Genomic DNA, 17,836 nt, shown 5'->3' with positions numbered 1-17,836 from the left:
CCTCCCAAAGGTGATGGGAAACCCCTTACAAATTCCAAAGTGTGCCATCCCAGGGCAGCAAATCAAGTATGTGGACACATCATCCAGGCCCACGTTCCATCAAAGGATCTCCCTGGCTAACTTCTCCCATCACAGCAAGTTGCCTTGGGGAAGTACACAAGAAAGAAGGCACCACTCTGGCAGGAAAAACTACAGCACAGGTGAGAACAAGAGTTAATTCAGTTCCTGGTCAAAGGTCTTCAGATCATCCATAATCAAGTTATAAAAAGACAGTAACTTGGGCAGAAGCCCTTGTCTGCCCAGGGACTTATTGTGGTCACTCTGCACCCAGAACAGGGTCTGCCTCACCAGATCCTCCCTCTAGTAAATATGTGTTGGAAGGGGAACAAGAAGAGGAAAGAGATAGAACAAAGAATGGGGTCTGGGGCTTCCCTGGTGGCACAAGGGTTAAGACACAACCTATGAAGCTATTCGCAGCCACTGAAGCACAAGTTCAATCCCCCAGCCTGCCGGGGACATACCCACATGGCACAGCAGACCTCTCCTGCTCCCCTCAGCAGTGTATTTCAGTCAGTCCATCTGTTCTGTTCCCCACTCTGTCTCTGTACCCCGGTTCTTGTATGCATGATTAAATCTTAAAAAAAAAAAAAAAGAAATACTGGATGGTCTTACTTATAGCAGGAATTTAGAAAACCTAAATAAGGGACCAGGAAAAAGACTAATTATAATAAAGAAAAAATCAAAATCAACAAGCAACTGTAAACCAGAGACACACTATGGGGGTGGAGGGAAGAGAGGAGGGATTAGGGTCAAAATAAGGGGGATGGAATTGTATGGGGACTATAACCAAAATGAAAATGCATGCATTGTGCAAAAATGAAAAATGATATAAGAATTACATAAAATATATTAAAATATATTATGTTTAATAAAATATATTAAACATAAAAAAAAATTTATTGATGCATACAAAAACTGGGGTACAGGCCAGAGGTGCAGGGGATCGAACTCATGCTGCACAGAAGCTGCGGATAGCTTCACAGTGCTGTGCTTAACCCTTGAGCCACCAGGGAGCCCCCTATATGTATTTATTTTTAACCATAATTTTTTAAAAATTCAGTACATGCCCTTAAGCTTGTCATCAATATGCAAGACAACCTTCCCCCACTGCTCTGAGAGGAAAATACCAAGAGTGTGTTCCAGAAGAGAAAAGCACCAGGAGCTGAGGAAAATCAACACACTGTCTGGCCCCCTCACACTGGGCACTGTCTGGCCCAGTGCCTATCACCCAGCCTCTCACTCTCCCAGCAGCCTCACTCACCCCAGGGAAATGGCACATTGCTAAACCAGAAACCCTGCAGCCTCCACTGCTGAGGCCAGGAGAAAAAGCACAGAGCACAGAAGCCTATTCTAAAATATTGCCAGATGACCATGGGGCAAAAACAGATGAAATTCTTACCCAGTGTTGGGTGAAAAGGATGAATCAAAGGTCAGCTTCAGTCCACGTGCAAGCTGAACAAAAAAGAAATTTGCCGAAAGGTTTAGTCACTGAGCAGGCCAGCAGATGTCATTTAATAAAACTGTCTTTTCGCAGTTTTTCTTTTCGCACCGGTACCTGATCTTCCACAGTGATCTCGGTGCCTAGTGTGTTGTCAGTGTTCCATTTCTCTGTAAACGTCAGACCGTATTCAGTCCATCTGTACTTGGTTTCCAGACTGCCCGTCACTTTGGTGGTCTCAGTGTTGGCTGAACCTGAGCTTGTAAATTCCTTTAAAGGAGAGAGAAAGTTACAAGCTACACACCAGCTCTTCACTTTGCATCCCTCCACCCTAAACGGCTCATCCTTTCCTTAATGCAAGAGGTGAGACCTGGCTGTGGGCAGCAGTTAACTCCATAACTCAGTAAGATGTAAGTACAGATGGGGCTCGAGGAAAGTTTGCTAATTAAAGGAAGCTTACGGGGAATTCTTTCTCAGGGGATGGCTTCCTTTCTGTAACTCTTCAGTCTGGGCAGAGAGACACTCCCCTTCCATCCTGACTCCAGCCAGGTACAGAGAAAAAGCCTTGAGCCAAAGTTGACACGACACAAATTCAACCCCAAAACACCTTCCTCCCAACAGTAACTGCATGGGCATGTGAAAGACATTACTGAGGATATTTTTTAAAACTGTGTGGCACTACACACAGGTCAGTGAACACAAAGAAAGGTAAACCTGACACCTGCCCCACATTCATGTTTATAAACAGCTGCTACCTGGGGACCTAGCAGTGTGGCTCCCCTTTACCCCCACCCCACAGAGTATGCAGTGACAGCAACAGCCACAAAATGACCCGATCAAAAAGCCCCTTCGTGGAAGTCTGCCAGCAGGACACAGCAGCTCCTTATTGATCTTCAATAACTACTCCATGCTCCCTGTGGGTCAGACAACTTACCAGTCCATTCTCAGACTTTGTTTTCAAATCAAGCTTGATTAAACCAAATCCTAAAGAAAGAAAACAATAGTTAATAGGTTAAGTGACCAACGCAGAGCGGCCTCTCTGCTCCCCCATGGCTGGCTCCGCATGCCGTGAGGGCTACATGTTGGTGGCTGCCTGCCCGGGTGTGCAGCTCGGTTGCCAGGGAACAGTGGTAGTCAGAACCGGCACAGGCCCCATCCAAACCCCACCTGTGCTCCCGGGGGGTCTGAGAAGGTGGCTGACAGTGTGGGCAGGTGGCTGAGGACTGGCTAAATTTAGAAGGCCCTGATGTGGCAGCTCGCACAGAGGTGCTCCTGCTCACTCAGGAGAGGAAATGAAAATGCTGGCTCTGCGCGGGCGTGCAGGAGCCACCCCTCTGGGACACAACCCAAACTGCTTTAGTGACCATAGGAAGCTTGTCTTTTCACTGACGTGCATGTCCTGAGAGTCGACTGACCCAGGTCTCAAGCTGTGGTGGGAGCACTCCGAAGCTGTGAGCTGCAAGGCCACTCCAAGCCCTCACCACACTCACCATAACCCTTGGTGAAGACATCCCTGGCGGGTTTGCCAAGATCAATGTACGTGGGAGGCACAGCCATCTTCTGCTACAATAAAAGAACCACTACAATAAATACACTGGTGATCGTGAAAGTCATTATTTTTCTTTTTTTTTAAAGATTTATTTATTTATTTATACAAGCACTGGGAACAGTCAGAAGTGCAGGAGGGTGAAAGGATTCACCAGAGCCAGAGCAGGAAGCAGAAAGACAGACTGACGAAATACACTGCTGAGGGGAGCAGTGGGCGGCAGGAGAGGTCTGTGCGCCATGTGGGACCCTCACCCTGCGGCCGGGGATCAAACCGGCGCTGCAGAGGCTGCGGGCAGCTTTGCAGCCCAGCGCTCAACCACTGCACCACTGGGGAGGCCCTATGAAAGTTATTTTTCTTCAACAAAAATGACCAGATGTAATTAACAAGCAATAAAAATCAACAGAACTGACTTCCGGGTGACCCTTCCTCCCGGGCATGGAGAGAGAAGCCCTTTCTGTCTCAGGCTCCTTTGCTGTGATACCCAAAGTTGTTGTTGACTCTAGACCTCTTCTCCTTGGCAAGCCCGGGACCCAGCACAGGCCCAGAATATAGTAGGAGTCAATAAATATTTGCTGAATGAATTAACTGTCAAAGACACATTCCCATGAGCCAGATACTTTACTGGATTGCAGGATCCTTGCCCATAAGACATATCTTCTTACAAAATGTCGTCTGCTAGGACGCTAAAGGCACTAAACAGAAATCAAAGCTTTTCATGGCAGTTTATCTTCCATATGTTTCTGATTTCATTCATTCAGTGAAAAATTTATGTGCCAAAATGGACCAAACTTTTCACAAAATGTTTGCACTTAAAGGGAACCCACTTTTAAAATATCCTATTCCTCCCAGAAAATACATTAAGACTTAACTAATTGGGCAACTCTTCATGTGGTGGGAGAAACAACCACATCCCCTGCCCATGCCAATTTAATTCAAACATTACTGAGTCCTAAAGTGGCTTCATTTTTTTTTTTTATTTTTTTTTAAGATCTATTTTTATTTATACAAGAGCTGGGGTACAGGCCAGAGTCATGAGAGGGTGAGAGGATTCACCAGAGACAGAGTGGTTTGCAGAACAGGCAGACTGACCGAGATACACTGCTGAGGGGAGCAGCAGGTGAGACAGGAGAGGTCTGCCTCGCCATGTGGAATTCTCCCTGGCAGGCCAGGAATCAAAGTGGCGCTGCAGAGGCTGTGGACAGCCTCACAGCGCTGCACTCAACCCACTGCACCACCGGGAAGGCCCATAAAGTGGCTTCATTTTTAAAACCAACAGTCAAAGTAGGGATTATTGGGATTATTCCATATCACTGTCAGTCAACAAGTATTTTAGGGCCTCCCCAGTGGCGCAGCGGTTGAGCGCTGGGTTGCGAAGCTGCCTGCGGCCTCTGCGGTGCCGGTTCGATCCCCGGCTGCTCTCCGGCCACCAGAGGAGGGTCCCACATGGCGCGCAGACCTCTCCTGCCGCCTGCTGCTCCCCTCAGGAGTGTACTTCGGTCCTTCTGCCTGCTCTGCTCCCCGCTCTGGCTCTGGTGAATTCTCTCACCCTCCCGTGCTTCTGACTGTACCCAGTGCATGTATAAACAAAAAACAAACAAATAAAAATAAATAAAAACATGCCTCTATTAAAAAAAAAAAAAAAAACAAGTATTTTAGAAGCTTCTCCGTGTTCAAAGAAGGAAGTAACCCGAAGTCTTGAGTACACAGAATTAAGCCCCTAATCCTGAGCTGCCTTCGTCGTGTGCGCCCTCAGGAGGACCATGAGACAGCATCATCTTCTGCATCTTCTCCATCTCGTCATTACTCTCAATTAGCCAGAAACTACCTAAATGACCAGGCTGAATGTGCACACATCCCGTCTGAAGTCCCCCATGTATGTGCTCACACAAGTAAGCCTCTGCCTGCTGTGTTCCAAGCGACCCCAGGGGAGCAATGTGACCATGTAGAAATTGCCTTCCTGACCAAAATCTTAATTTCAAAGACACGGCAGGGAGCCCATGGAACCAATGAATACACTGTCAAAGAAATAACTAAAAGCTTTCATAAGTTTAAATGACAAGACTGTGGACCAGGTCCTTTCAGAGGTTTTGCTAATTCCGTCTCATCTCACTTCTGCGTCAGAGCCGAGCGGCGCTGCCCGGGACCTGTTCACGCTATCCTATTTTTGTTGCTGTTGTTATTTCTTGCATATGATCAGGCTGGAACCATGGGCAGCTCGGTCCACATTAGGGTCAGGGCACAAAGAACATGGGGAAGATCCTTTAGGCTGCCCCTTACTTCAAGTCAGGGGAGTTGCTCCTTCCTTCAAATTGTGTGGGCACACCCACCCAGGCAGAGACCAGGACCCACACCCACCCCCCAGAATACTCCTGCCTGACAGCAGACGTCCCACCACAGATGCACCCGGCCCTCCCAAGAATAGCAATGAAACCCTGGGTGGACGGCTCAGGGACTAGCCCCAAGGAAATGTGCAGGTGAACACCTCAGCAAAGGGCCAGGACATTTTCCACCTTCCAGAACTAACAGGTATCAGTTGACCAAGCACCCTCTGCAGGATTGCACCCTCCCTGCCTGGACACAAACTGAACCCCCGGGGGAATGGGGGGGGCAGCCCTGTAGCACTTTATCTGGTCAGCCTATGCTTCAGGGGCCAGGACTCCCCAGCTACCTTCCCTGACTCCAGACCCCACTTCACCAAGGCAAAAGCAGCCCAAACATGTGGACTGATCCATCCTTGGTGGGAGGAGGAGGCAAAATACTCATCATTTAGTGTTCCCCAAACATCCTCCCTCATCACAAATCCCCAGATCCGAAGAAGTAAAGCTACCTATGAAAAAACACTCCTCCCAGGGCCTCCCCGGTGGCGTAGCGGTTGAGCGCTGGGTTGCGAAGCTGCCCGCAGCCTCTGCAGCGCCGGTTCGATCCCTGGCTGCTCCCCGGCCACCGGAGGAGGGTCCCACATGGCGCGCAGACCGCTCCTGCCGCCCGCTGCTCCCCTCAGCAGTGTACTTCGGTCCTTCTGCCTTCTCTGCTCCCCGCTCTGGCTCTGGTGAATTCTCTCACCCTCCCATGCTTCTGACTGTACCCAGTGCATGTATAAATAAATAAATAAATCTTTAAAAAAAAAAAAAAAAAAAAACACTCCTCCCACAGCCAACCTAAGCACTTGGTCACTAAGTAAAGCACTAGGTCGCTAAGGAGATTACCTGCAGGAAAGGGAATTAAGGTGGCAGTGGAAGCACAGATAAGGCTGGGCTCTCCCTGTGGCTCCTGACTGGCAGCTGGCAGTGAAGAGGCAGCCAGGAACCAAAGCCACTCCTGAGTCTGGGGTAACACCCACCAAGGAGGGCAAGATGGTCGCTCCCCTTCACTAAAGAAAGGCCCCTAGTGCCTGCAATTACAGCTTTTGCGCCATCTGCCTCTTTCCCCATCCTGTCCCTGCTGCACTTTCTGACAGGACAGAGGAAAGACTTGTTATAGCTGAGCCTTTCCTAGAAGCTAAGCTTTGTTGCAACTTCAAACAGAAAATGCCCCTCTTTGTGCAGTTCTCAGCACCTGCATCAAAAAAAAAAAAATTTATTGTAGAAACAGTGACTTCCAATCGTGTTTTCTCAGGCCAGGGCTGAAGGGAAGAAAGTGTGATGCTTCTCACTTTAACACACTGTGCCTGGCCAACCTGTAGGCTGAACCCTGGGCCTTGTCCCTCCCTCCACTGGGATCTGCTCCAAAGCACTCACCAGCCTACAGCAGCCACCCACTGCCCTACCTCTAGAGGCGCAGCACACTCTGCCTTGGGCCAGGCAGCCAGCCCTGACTGATGGAAATCAGAAACTTACCTGGAACGGAGAGGAGTGCAGGTGTGTGCTTGGGTGCTGACTGCAAGGCAAAGCCTGGGAGTGTCATTCCCATGGCTACGTGGAAAGTGAGGGTGGGCAGGGACAGCCTGAGCAGAGCTGCCTACAGCCACTGATGACTTTGAGAAAGAGCAATAAATCACACCAGGAGACAAGAGTCCCTGGTTCCCCTCCACTGCCTGCCAGCTACCTACCCAACCATCCCCTGACTGACCTTGAGCAGATTATGCAAGCCCCAAGGCCAGCTGAGGAATGAAAATCCAGTCCATACTGAAAGCTCAGAGGGGAGATAATATATCGCCCAGCACGGCCTGCGTAACACTTACATAAACCCCGTCCTGATGGGACATACCCTCCTTGACTCAGCAGCAGCATGGCAGTGACAGCTGCTCTTCTCGATGGCCCCCACCACTCCCACAGACACACAGCCCCCATCACACCCTCAAAATCAAAACATCCCAGATCCTGTCACACATAAATCTACCCAAAATATAGGAAAAGCTGACACAAGAATGCCAAGGCCCTGCACATAGCAGGTATTTTATATAAACATCTGTTACTGTAGAACTGAGGCTACCAGGGTGGAGAGTGGAGCGCAAGGTTCGGAGGGCTCCCCATGGGCCACAGTGCCTTAGCCGGGGGCATGGTGTGTGCCATACATCTGAGGAGGTATGATCCTTTACCTCTGAGACATACACTGTAAACCAATGTTACCTCAATAAAAAATGTAAATATCTGTTTCATGACTAAATGGGCAATGAGCATGAAAGTATTTTTATAATAGGAGGGAAAGTAGAAACTTAGTATCTGATAATAGCAACTAAGTAAAAGACAATGTAAGCAGGAAATAGGAGCTCCCTCTGTAAGGAAGGAAGCTGCGCAGCACCAGGGTAGGGGGTAGGGAAACCCATAACTAGCATTCCCCACCCCCCACACACCACACTCTCTAAGGAAAGTTGAACTCAGGTTCAGGCCAAAGGCCAAGTCCAATCAGAAGCAAGTACTGCCACTTCTAACCTTAAATCCAAGAGTGAACCTTAGTCTATCAGGGCTTCAAGGGAACCACCTTAGTGACTGTCTCATTCAACGAGAATGGGAAAATGCAAATGACAATACTCCAGTTGATGTGGAAAACCGTACCAAGTGGGAGTACCACAGCCCAACCCCTCTGGGCATCTGCTGGGCAGGGGTTCAGTGGGCTTTAACCTTGGTGACAACTCCATTGCTCAGAACCCACCTCACAGCAGGACCCAGGACACCCAAAGATATGTCCACAAGGATGCTCACTACAGCATCATTTGCAACACAAAACCCAGAAGCAATGTAAAGGTCCATCAATAGGAAAATAGAGGCATAAAAATGAAGGTACTTGCAAACTAAAAATCTGGTGATAATCAAAAAGAATGAGGTGGTTTTGTACATGGTGGCATAGAAAAAACTATGATGCAGTTAAATGAGAAAGCAGGTCACAGAACATTTGTAATTCCATGTAATGAAAGCCCTTTCATACACACATCCTCCTATGCTCACGCACCTGTCTTGGAACTCCTTCTGGAAAGGAAGGGGGTCTGGGCAAAGGGTGGAGTTCAGATGTGATCTTCATTTTTTAATACTATATCATTATTTAAGTTCGTGTATACTGATTATCCTTTTAAGGACAGAACACATAAAAGTCCAGCAGCTGTGAGGCATTCCAGACTGCTGTAGCAGAGATGCCAAGAGAAAATGCCCCTGGGCCTCCCCTGGTGGCGCAGCGGTTGAGCGCTGCGTTGCGAGGCTGCCCACAGCCTCTGCAGCGCCGGTTCATTCCCCAGCCACTAGCGAGGGTCTCACCAAAAAGAAAAAAAGAAAGAAAGAAAAGAAAATGCCCCCAAGGACAGAGGCAACATATACTTACACGGCAGAGTGAACAGGTAAGGTCTGTGAGGGGGGCACCTGTGGTTTGGCCACCCCGTGGCAGGAGCAGGGCAGTTTCCTAACTTGAGGGTGTGTGAACATCACCTGATGGACTAGTTCAAAAGTCACCTTCCCAGCCACTCAGCCTTTCGCTGCCTAGCAGACAGGGTAGCCCTCAGATGCCACTGAAAAGAGTGGGCAGAACCGCCACCTTAAAGCCCATTCTTTTCTCTGCACAGGCTTCCTCAGAACAATCCAGGCAGGGGAGCCTCGTGCCTCCAGAGAGCCAACGACCACCGCACGGGTTGACACAGGGAGCTGGGTGGCTATGGAACAGCTGAGTCAGTCAGGAACAGCTGAGAGGAAAAGTCCTCTGAACACAGGTTACACCTGGTGAATTGACAGGCAACACCTTTAAGGGCAAGGCCATGTTCAGGCCAGGACCTAACGACCAAGGCCTGCACTGCCACGGCACTTCCCAGCCGCTCTAGTGGCAGCACATAGTGACAGTGACAACTGGAAGAAACAACAAGCCTGGCAGGGGTCCGGGCAGCTCTAGCCTTTCAGAGCTCTGTGACTCTGGATGAGTCCCTTACCACGCCCACTCTCAGGCTCTCAATCTAGCAGAGTTGTTGCAACTTTGCAAGGAAGTTAAATAGGCAGATGGGTAGGATGGCCTGGCACACAGGAACACCAAGTTAATAAGAGTGATAACCACAATCCATGATTCTAGATACTCTGTGCTGGCCCCTCCAGCGACACTGTCCTCCATCTTGCTCTGTGCTCCAAAAGCTGGTCATTATGGACTCTTATCAAAGACTTCCAGTTGGGTTTGGCCAATGAGAGGCACCAGCAGAAGATGGGGATGTAGGGGAGAGTGAAGTTGGGGTGCTCACCTTTCAAGGTCCCTCCTTGATGGGCCTCAGGGGAGCAGTGACTATCCCAGGCCACAATTCCTGCTAAGGGACCCCTCCCTCCCAAGCTCCAGCTCTCTCCCAGTTCCAACTGTCCCCTCACCCACTGGGGGCCACACCCCATTGCCTGGTGCCCTACCCCTGGTCCACACCTTCACTAATAACCCCTTCGTTACTCTCTGATTACCCTGTGTGAGAGTGCACCTGACTCTTACAAGGACCCCGCCCAACATGGCCTTCATCACTACAACCATTGCCGTCCCCATCTGGCACTCCCAGAAAGAAGGGAGAATTGTAGGAAAGCATTGGCTCTGCCATTTCTCTACCATTCTAGGTGGTTTTCAGGGCAGAACTGGGCCAGCCAATGGAAGGGACATGGGACCAGGGAGGGATTAGAGCAAAACCACCTCCCCCGAACTCTGGGGACCAGGAAAAACAAATTTCCCAGCAAGAGGCTGGCCCAAGTTTGAAAGCCAATAGGTGGGGGCCAGGACCATCAGGAGCATCCAAACCCCACACTTTCTCACCAGGAAGAGGCAGTCTAGAAAGCCTGGCTTGGTCTCCAGGATGCTGGGGAAGCCAATACCCTGTGCTCTGGCGGCAGGCCTCTGTTCCCAGTGCAGCTGTCCTCCCCAGCCCATCCACGGCAGTCTCACACTGGGGCAGCTGGGCTTCCCAGGCCTTGATTCTATTTTAAAATATCCCGGGACTTTTAAACCAGCATGACATGGGGGCGACCCATCCACCCACCCACCAAGGAAAGAAGGCCTGGGCTGGTGGGCAGCAGGCCAAGGTGCACCCAGGGCTCCTGTCTGACCTCAGGCACCTCAACTCCCCTTGAGACTCACTGCCAGGTTTAAGCCAGTGGGGTGAAAATACAGCGTGTGAGCAGGCAGAGTCGGGAGCCAAGCACAACTGAGTTCCAATCCTACACCACCACTTTCTTAGATGTGTGACCCGGGGCAAGTCACAACCTAGCCGCACCTCATTTTTCTTCAGCTCTAACACAAGGTGAGAGTACCAGGTTCAGTGTCATTTGTGAAGATTAAATGAGATGGTTAATCTGAAGCATTTAGTAGAGTGGCTGGTACCCCTTAAGCATGCAGCAAGCACCACTAATCTTTCACTACAGGCTTTCACTGCATATGTTTATAATAAAGATGGCTGCTGTGCAGGCTGCCAAAGGTCACCCTGAGCCACGGGATCCAGAGTCTTCCCCAACCATAACGAGCTATTGTTTAGCTGATCACTGGCCAGTCCTGCAAGAATGACTCCCACCTCATCCCAGGGAAAACTGACAGACACCCAGTGCTGCTGTCCTTGCCACAAAGAAGGGTGACTCCCCCGACTGCTATCCACTGACAGCAAACCCACACTCAGTCCCCCAGCAGTGTGAAAGTCTAGCACTTCCAGGGGTCTTGACAGCGATTTCTATTCTTCAAAAGGCATTCATATCCCTTAGCGCCACGGAATAGTCCTGTAGAACAGCAACTGCAGAGTGAGTCCTAGCACTGGAACTGGCCACACCACGCCCTGAATCTCAGCTTCAGTCCTAATGAGCTGTGTGACCCTCGGGTGGTTACCTCACCTCTCTGTGTTCAGTCCTCCTGGGCTTGTGGACTCAATGTCGCAGAATATATATGAGGACCCCAGGATGGTCCTGAGCAGGCCCTCAATAAAGAATGACTGTAAAGGTGACACTTTTATAGTGAAGAAACTGAGGCACAAAAAAGTGACTCGAACTGTACTAGACCGTCTGATTCATGTTAGAGCTGGACTATGAGCTCAATTTGCCTTCCCAGCACAGTTTTGGGTAAAGGGCTTAACTTTCTACTCACCCTCACCACACTGAATAATGGAGAAATGTGCTGAGGCCCAGCTGAGGAGCCCAGTCATCTCCTTTCCTCAACAGCTATCACAGCAGTCCGTGGGGAACCCAAGGCCTCAGACCCTCTGAGCACCACAAGGGGCAGCCACACACATTTCTCTTCATTACTACCAAAGATAGCACACCATGGGAACTTCCACCCAGAGCAAGGTGGGCTCCACTGCCTCAGGAGTATTATTCCAGGGAGGGCAGAAATGAACACCCTTTATTAACACCAACTGGGAGGTCATTACGCACATACCTAGTGCATGGCAGGACCAGAACCCCAGGCATCTATCTCTTCCAGTCCCTGGGTCTATGTCCACAAACTGCCCCTGCTGTAGCCTATAGAACAGCAGAAAGCTCAGGAATCACCTGAGAGCAGCTCCCTCCCCAGAGTCAAGCACTTGCTTTATTCAGGACAGTTCTACCAGAAGTTATCAACCCACCATGACAGAGGGGAGAGGCAGCAAGCCCAAGGTCTTTAGGAGAAACCCATTTCCCATGTCGCCCTGCCCTCAAGCCCAGAAACACCAGTTCAACAAGTTCCCCATAGGACTTGGAAAGCGATGGAACCGTTTTGGCTTCTCACTGCTCTAGGGCTGTATATACCACTGCAGCTGCTTAAGTATTTGTGACTCCCTGCTAAGCAAAGTTATTTTCTGGAAGTGAGCACATTGTGTGTCCCTCAAAGGAATGTCCAGGATCAAAGGACTATGGTGTGAGCCTGCAGTCACTACAAACACCCACTCATTAATCCCCAAATACTCAATGAGCACCTAGTATAAGCCACATGCTGGAAAGATAAAACCATCCTTCTGTCAATAAGGGTGAGTGACCCTTACATAAAAAGCAAGAGTGCAGTCACCACTACAGACCCTTCTCAGACACCTACTGTGTGCCAGGTGGCACTACCCCAGGCACTGGAAAGAAAGCTGCATGGGGCTTAAGCCTGACCCTGTAGGAATTCAGTTCAGAACTGGGTGGAGAGAAAGAAGACAGGTCCTGGGCAGTCTGCCCTGGCCTTGCCAGTGGCACACTGGACAAGCAGGAGTCCATTTCCCTGTCTCCTCTGGACAAGAGAGGCTGGTTCAGGGTATGGGCCTCAGATGGAACAGGCCTAGCCTCATTAACTCAGGTCTGCACGTTCATTCAAACTTCCTGCCCCAGCCTGACTGCCTTCCCCTGTTTGTAAATTTAAAGGGTTTTTCATAAATCATCCTGAAAGTGACTCAGTGTGTGACACACAAATGCTTAATAATAATGTTTAAAGGAAGGAAGAGCTTTAACTGCTCCCATTCTACAGATGAGGAAACTGAGGCGCGGGATCTTCCCAACTCTGTGACCTTGGGCAAGTCACTAGGGCTACAGGCCTCAAATCCAGAGGGCTATGAACCAGTTTCCTGAATGCACCTCCGCCCAGGTGAATGAATGAACAACAGAATCAGGAATTCCTCCAAAGGCCAAGGAGGCCTCCACACCGGTCCCCTGGGGCCACCTTTTCCAAGGTCTAACCTCCTGCCCAGGAGCGAGTGCAGGCCCCTGAGGCCTAAGTGTGTGCTCTGCTCGCGTTTCGCCTAGGAAGGCACGCGCGAACATGCATGAGCCCGACAGGCCCGACAGGACGCACGAGGCTGGGGGCGCCGGGACACGATCGTCTCACGAGCTCACTAGATCGGTCCCAGCGGGGTCCGCACAGGTACGCAGGCCCGGTCCGGCAGGCGTGGGTGGCGGGCGGGTCCCAGCCCGACCCGCATTGGCTGGATCGTGGGCCAGAGGGCGCCCCCGGGGAAGGTCACCTAGAGCCGCTGCCGGCCGGGCCTCCACGCGGCTGCCGCTGCCCTTCCGCCCGCATGTCCCAGGGGTTCTCGCCCCCAGCCGCAGGCGCGTCCGGATGTCCGGCCTCCAGCTCCCCGCCCCGGCCCGCTCCGCGTCCGCGCGCGCGGCCTGCTCCGCCAGCCGCTGACCAGCCAGGCCCGCACTCCCGCTCCCTCCCCGGGGCCGGGCCCCGGGCTCCTCGCCCCCGTCCGCTCCTCCCCTCATCTCCTCCCCCTCAACTCCCCAGGGGCCCGGCGCGCGGCTAGGGCGCAGAAGCCCGGGCCCCTTCCCCGGCGCCTACCTCACGGGCGCGGCGGCGGGCTCAGGGCAGCAACGGCGGGGGCTGCAGCCGGAGGAACCGAGCGAGCGGCGGGGCCGAGGGCGGGGCGGCGCGGACGGCGGCGGCGCGGACCCGCCCCGACCCTGCGCGCCCCGCCCGGCGAGCTCCGCCCCAAGGCCCTCCCCGGACGGACACCGCCCGGGCCGCGGCCGGGGTCTGCTTCCTGCTGCGTGCGGCGCGCCTACCTTGCTGTGCTCCTCAGTGCCCGCTGCGGACGCGGGTGTCCCCCCGGCGAGTGCGGGCACGTGGGAGCGCCTGCGTGCGCCCGGGCGCGGGGCGGCGCGGGGCGGAGTGCGCGCCATGTGTGCGTGCGCGGGGACACGCGCGGCGCTGGAACCTCCCGCCCCGCCGAAGCATTCGGGGAGGGGGAGCTTTCCGGTAGCGGAGCGGTGGCCCGGGGGTCCCCTGCGTAAACAGGACGCTCTGGGTTTCTGCGCCTCCTGCTTGGCCTGGGAGCTGGGGAGCTTCACCCGCCAGCCCCCTGGAGGTGATCGGCGGGGGGCGCTTGGCCAGGCCTACCCTGGCTGGGATAGATGGCTCGGGTCTGGCCCAGCACAGCCCACGCGGGGTGTTTAGTAGAGCTCGGAGCCCCTGGAACAATTCTCGGCCTGGCTGGGGAACTGGGCGCCGGAGGCGGCGCGGATACAGAATAACAGCCACAACTGTTGCTCCCCGACACCCGGCTCAGTGTTTCCGGCGCCTCTGACCCTTCCGCACGCTGCGCCAGGCTGGGAGAACCCTGCAGTGGCCCGGGGCAAAGCGCCCAGGAAACTCCCGGGTGCGCTGAGTCCACGCTCCAAATTAGGTGACAGGTTTTCTCTGTATCGGAGCTGGTAGTAGCCATTTTCAGAGTCTTTGAGAAGTGAAAAAAGCAAATTATGTTCTGCAAGAATGTCCCTTGCTGGGTCTCACTGAGTGCCCGCCCACCGCCCGCGCCTCTGGGGACCCCAGCACAGCCGGTGCCGCCTCTCCCTGGGATCTGGTTACAGCGCGTGGAGTGAGCGGTCGCTGTCTCCGCTGAAGACGAAGCCTCTAAGCGCGGGTTTCCTTCACTAGTGAGGGACTCCGGGGAGCCCACCCCAAGCGGACTTGCAGGAATAATGAATTCCTGGATGAATGAAGGTAATGCACTCTCTTCGCCTTTAACCGACAGCTCTCCTCTAGAGGTGGCTTGGCCCTGTGGAGGAAGTTGTGAACTGCAAAATCGGGACTATGGCTCACAACCAGCTGGGGCACAAACTGAAACTGCGGCGTGTGGAGGCAATCAAGACAGGCTGCTGGAAGGAGGCGGTAGCTTAAATGGGAAAATGGCAGCTGGTATTCCAGCACAGGCAGGTGTTGAAGAAGGGAGCTTGTAAGGGGGAGTGAGGATGTGAACAGGGTGCCCACAGGGGGCTCAGGTCTGATTGAAAATGTGGGCCCCGAGCACCGACTTGAGACTGAAGAGAGTGGAGGAAAAATGCCAGAACTCTCCCCATGCCCAAGAGTTGAGCCATGTCTTCCCAGTCTGCCCATCCACACCCTGCATGCAAATGCCCAGATCACACCCAGAGAGTGCCAGAGTAGCTCTAGTTTGAGAGAATGGAACCCAGGGAGGCAGGGTGGGATCAGGTGGCTCTAGAAACTTCCCATGAAAAGCACAAACTTCACAGGATGCCAGGCCCTGGGCCAGGGAAGCCCAGACATTTGGATTGGGCCAAATGTCCAAGATGCACCCTTCCCTCCACCTTGCTTCCTTTTAGGATCCTCAACCTAGAAAGGGTTCTCCATGCCCCTCCTGCTCTGGATCCCTTCTGGGGTCCCCTAAGTGCTGCCTCAGATAAATCACCTGAGCACCCTTTGAGTCTTACACTGAATGTGTGACCCTGGGCAACTGGCCTAACCTCTCAGCTTCAACTGTAGAGTTTAAAACAGAACACATAACAAGTAAGTACTCAGCAGTAAACAGGCAAAGGCAGGTGGTCACTCCAGCTCCCAGCCCCACCTCCACTCTGCCACAACCAAATGGGCTGGGGATGGTCAATCAATTCCCCTCTTGTGATTTTGAGCCAAGAAACCCAGGTCAGGACTAACAGTTTTTCTTGGGGGGGGGGATATTGAGGGAAATGACCTTGGCTTGGTCTATAAACTTTAAAGGAGCTGACACCATCCCTGAGTTCAGGGCTGTTCTGGGCACTCAGTCTGACCACTGAGCACTGCACTCCTCTAGCTGCAGAAAGAGACCACTCAGACTTGGTCACACTTGCTGGTACTGGAGTGAAAGGGGAACCTGGGACATCTGACCCAAGCTTCACACATAAAAATGAAGCCAACCACAACAGAAACTCAGAGACCAGCCCCTGGGGACCCAGCCATGCCTCAGCCAACTTTGTGCTTTCCAGCTGTCTGGGCAGTTATATTCCCTTTTGCCTAGTTCAGCTTGGAGTTTTCTTCCAGATCCTAACTCTGTCCCCTCCTCCCTTCACAGTATACAACATCCAGGAAAGATGAGTTTTTTCTTTCATTTTTGATACTGAAATGGATGACATGTTAGGATGTTTCATTTGGGGACAAGTTCTTTCTTATAACTAACTTTGAGTTATAGGGTTTCTACTGTAGATATTTACCAAGACAGAAAACAGCCAATCACCTTCCTAAGAACCTGTTTAGAAACACTTCCTGCCCTTCTCTTTTCAGAGTTAGATGTCCCCATACCTCAATATGATTTCTTAATGTTGCCTTTGCCAAGTAACCAGAACTTGAAGATGACCTCCATGGAGGTAGAAATGGAAGCGGTAGTTTATACAAATAATTTTTTTTTTTTTTAAGATTTATTTATTTATTTATTTATACAAGGACTGGGTACAGTCAGAAGTGCGGGAGGGTGAGAGAATTCACCAGAGCCAGAGCAGGGAGCAGAGCAGGCAGAAGGACCGAAGTACACTGCTGAGGGGAGCAGCGGGCGGCAGGAGAGGTCCGCGCGCGCGCCATGCGGGATCCTCCTCCGGTGGCCGGAGAGCAGCCGGGGATCGAACCGGCAGCGCTGAGACCGCGGGCAGCCTCACAACCCAGCGCTCAACCGCTGCGCCATCGGGGAGGCCCTATACAAATAAATTTTTCAAGAAAAAATATTCTGCCGGGCCTTCCCGGTGGCGCAGCGGTTTGAGTGCAGCACTATGAAGCTGTCCACAGCCTCTGCAGCGCTGGTTTGATTCCCAGCTGGCCAGGGAGATGCCCACATGGCACGGCAGACCTCTCCTGTCTTGCCCGCTGCTCCCCTCAGCAGTGTCTTTGGTCCATCTGCCTTTTCTGTTCCCCACTCTGTCTCTGGTGAATCCTCTCACCCTCCCGCACCTCTGGCCTGTACCCCAGCTCTTGCATAAATAAAATAAATCTTTAAAAAAGGAAAAAGAAAAAATATTCTGTCTATATCAATGAATGGGATTGTAAAACTGAATTATTTGAAAGTCTAGCCTATGTAACCACTTTTCAGAACAGAGTCTGGGTAGGAGAAGCTAGGAGTCAGGATTTGTGGCCATAACCCTCAGGCCAGACTCCCCATATTGTGCCTGGCACTCTCCTGCAGGGATGGGCCTGGCCAGGCTTCAATGTTCTGAGTGACATGGACAGCAGTAATCAGTTGAGAAACAGGATGGAAACCATCCCATGAAAAGCACAACAAAAATGTTCTCTTACATAGCAAAAATACGTGAGGTGTCCTAGATCCAAGATAGTTCCAAGAAATTCTAATATATCCACATTGTTGTTGTTGTTTTTAATACAGAGACAGAAATACTACAAAGAAATAAATTGTGTATTAGTGAAAGTTGTATTTCAATTAGTGGGACAATGAATGATTCCCCCCCCTTTTTTATTCTTTAGTTCCCAAATATTCTTTAATAATTATATATTACCTTTATTATAAAAAGTGAGAACTTTGTTATTTTTAAGAAAGCCAAATGACGGGCCTCCCTGGTGGTGCAAGGTGTTTAGACGCAGCACTATGAAGCTATCCACAGCCACTGCAGCACAAGTTCCATACCAGCCAGGGAGCTGCCCACATAGTGCAGCAGACCTCTCCTGTCTCGCCCAATGCCCTCCTCAGCAGTGTATTTCAGTAG

General features: G+C 51.8%; 1 protein-coding gene across 4 annotated transcripts in view; it reads right to left on the bottom strand.

Moving 5' to 3' along the window:
* VDAC1 (voltage dependent anion channel 1) overlaps window positions 1-17,836 on the bottom strand; it is a 102,580-nt gene that overhangs the window by 14,254 nt on the left and 70,490 nt on the right. The window contains exons 1-5 of one of the 4 annotated variants that reach the window (XM_037509331.2): window positions 13,922-13,942; window positions 2,989-3,061; window positions 2,433-2,482; window positions 1,616-1,768; window positions 1,460-1,512 (exon numbers count right to left, since the gene is read on the bottom strand). In XM_037509331.2, the coding sequence (XP_037365228.1) occupies window positions 1,460-1,512; window positions 1,616-1,768; window positions 2,433-2,482; window positions 2,989-3,055 (323 nt within the window). In that variant the 5' untranslated portion in view covers window positions 3,056-3,061; window positions 13,922-13,942. Of the gene's footprint in view, window positions 1-1,459; window positions 1,513-1,615; window positions 1,769-2,432; window positions 2,483-2,988; window positions 3,062-8,798; window positions 8,817-13,697; window positions 13,763-13,921; window positions 13,943-17,836 lie in introns of those variants that run through there. The other 3 variants (XM_037509330.1, XM_054694400.1, XM_054694399.1) reach the window with 3 other exon arrangements.

The sequence above is a fragment of the Talpa occidentalis genome, unplaced genomic scaffold (genome assembly GCF_014898055.3).
Source record: "Talpa occidentalis isolate TD23 unplaced genomic scaffold, MPIMG_talOcc4v2.1 talOcc4.13, whole genome shotgun sequence".
Lineage (NCBI taxonomy): Eukaryota > Metazoa > Chordata > Mammalia > Eulipotyphla > Talpidae > Talpa > Talpa occidentalis.
The sequence above is the reverse complement of the archived record's forward strand: the minus strand, read 5'-3'. Positions and strand labels throughout refer to the sequence as shown.